General features: G+C 40.7%; 1 protein-coding gene across 2 annotated transcripts in view; it reads left to right on the top strand.

The window, feature by feature from the left end:
* The window catches only part of LOC106880312 (uncharacterized protein C12orf29 homolog), a 93,329-nt gene that overhangs the window by 32,948 nt on the left and 58,196 nt on the right, over positions 1-2,185 (top strand). For both annotated transcript variants that reach the window (XM_052969194.1, XM_052969193.1), the window contains one exon: positions 927-1,030. In XM_052969194.1, coding sequence (XP_052825154.1) covers positions 927-1,030 — 104 coding nt within the window. The remainder of the gene's footprint in view (positions 1-926; positions 1,031-2,185) is intronic.

Raw genomic sequence — 2,185 nt, 5'->3', positions numbered from 1 at the left:
AATAACAAAAATAGCTACGTAAATCTGAACGGATAGTAAATGAAAGAAAGTTATAAATAAGTGGATTTGGATTTCCCGAAAACTCACCAAGGGAAGTAAGTAGGATTTCTTAAATGTAAGGGAAACAACTCAGACATAAATCTGTCAATGAGTTTTTTTTTTCTAACCTGTTTATATTTCTATGTAAGTACAAGGACCCGTAAATATCGAAGAGAGAGCATACGAGACGTTACTTGGTGATTTAAAGCGGACGCCAAGTGAAATATCTTTAAAAGAAAAATGACCAGAGCTGTTATATACTCGTTCCACCATTATTTTCGTCTCTTTTTCTAGCTCAACTTCCCAGTTATCCTTTCTTTCTCCTTTATAATGTGATGATAGACCATTTAGTTCGTCGGCAGCAAGAAACCTGTTCTGCTTCGTTGTCATAACTCACAACCACACGGTCGTATGTTCGACGCTCTAACCATTGAGCCATGTGCCTTCACACACACACGCACACACACACACATATATGCATATGCATGTATGTATGTATGTATGTATGTATGTATGTATGTATGTATGTGTCTAAGTTTCAGCCACTCAAACCATGTGTGTGTGTGTACGTACGTGTGTCTGTGTGTGTTTGTGCCTCTTTGTCTTGACATCACATGATAGTTGTAAATATGTGTTAATATTTTGTCAGTACGTATCTGACCATGGGAAAATATTTCCTTTATTGGAAATAGGTGAGGATTGGCAACAGGAAGGGCATCCAGCTGTAGCTATCTGCCTCAATAAACCCCATTCGACCCATGCAATATAGGGAAAGTGAATGTTAAAATAATGATAATGATCATTATTATGTTTAATGTATTTTTATGTTTTTTTTATCTCATATTTAAAGGTTAATATTCATTAGTGTCATGTGTATATAATTACAGAGAAACAGAAAACACAGCATTAAAAATCTGCCTGGTCCCTTTGAAGGACATCTTAAACCACACTGCCGAATTAATTGGCACATCAGTGAATGGAAACCCCTATGGTAGGTGGCACTTTGATTTCTCTTTCATTTTAGTAAGGGCATGCACATCAGAGAACCTTATATTCATACATTCAAACATATCTGAAAGGTTTTGCTTGTACAAGAAAGCTTTACTATTCTTGGGAAATTCTCACAATCAAGTCTTATATACATGGAATGATTTGGATTGGCAATGTTTAGTCCATTGCAGGATGAAGGCCTCAGCATGTTATTTCTATTTTTTTTCTTTTCCTTGTAGTTTCAGCTCATAGCGGTGGCCATGTTGGAGCACCGCCGTTTTGCTACACTGTTATTACTGAGAGTCTCCTCTAATACGTGGCACTTGGTGAAGAATGGAGTTTGACGTAGCTAACCTCATTTGCACCTCTTGCCGTGAGGTAGGTTCATCTGGGACTCTCGACAGGAAGAGGTCCAGCCTTGATTTAAAAACGCCTACATCTACTTCGTGCAGGTTCCTCAGGCTCTTTGGAAGAATATTAAATTGCTGTGGGCCCCTGAAACCCAGGCTGTTACAGTTACTGGTCCTGAAGCGCGATGGCATTCCGGAATATTTGGCACTGTGCAGTGTCGACCTGTTCTGGCATTGGTGTAGCTTTCAATGCCAAAATTTGGCACAATTCCGTCCAGGATTTTCCAGATGTATATTACTGCATACCTCGCTTGCCTTCTCTCCTGGGAGTAGAGTCTTAGCTGTTTCAGCCTTTCTGAGTAGCCGAGCTGTTGCAAAGAGACAATCTTCTTTGTGAAGCTTTGCTGGATTGCTTGAAAGTTTGGTGTTAATTTTACACTGTTGGGTGACCGTAGCTGGAAGCAGTAATCCAGGCGGCTGAGGACGAGTATATATCATCATCATCATCATCATCATCGTTTAACGTCCGCTTTCCATGCTAGTATGGGTTGGACGATTTGACTGAAGACTGGTAAAACCAGAAGGCTACACCAGGCTCCAATCTGATTTGGCAGAGTTTCTACAGCTGGATGCCCTTCCTAATGCCAACCACTCAGAGAGTGTAGTGGGTGCTTTTACGTAGTTTCCGTCTACCAAATCCACTCACAAGGCTTTGGTCGGCCTAAGGCTATAGTAGAAGACACTTGCCCAAGGTGCCATGCAGTGGGACTGAACCTGGAACCATGTGGTTGGTAAGCAAGCTACTT

The sequence above is a fragment of the Octopus bimaculoides genome, chromosome 7, assembly GCF_001194135.2.
Source record: "Octopus bimaculoides isolate UCB-OBI-ISO-001 chromosome 7, ASM119413v2, whole genome shotgun sequence".
Classification (NCBI taxonomy): Eukaryota; Metazoa; Mollusca; class Cephalopoda; order Octopoda; family Octopodidae; genus Octopus; species Octopus bimaculoides.
This window is presented reverse-complemented; position numbering and strand designations above follow the sequence as displayed.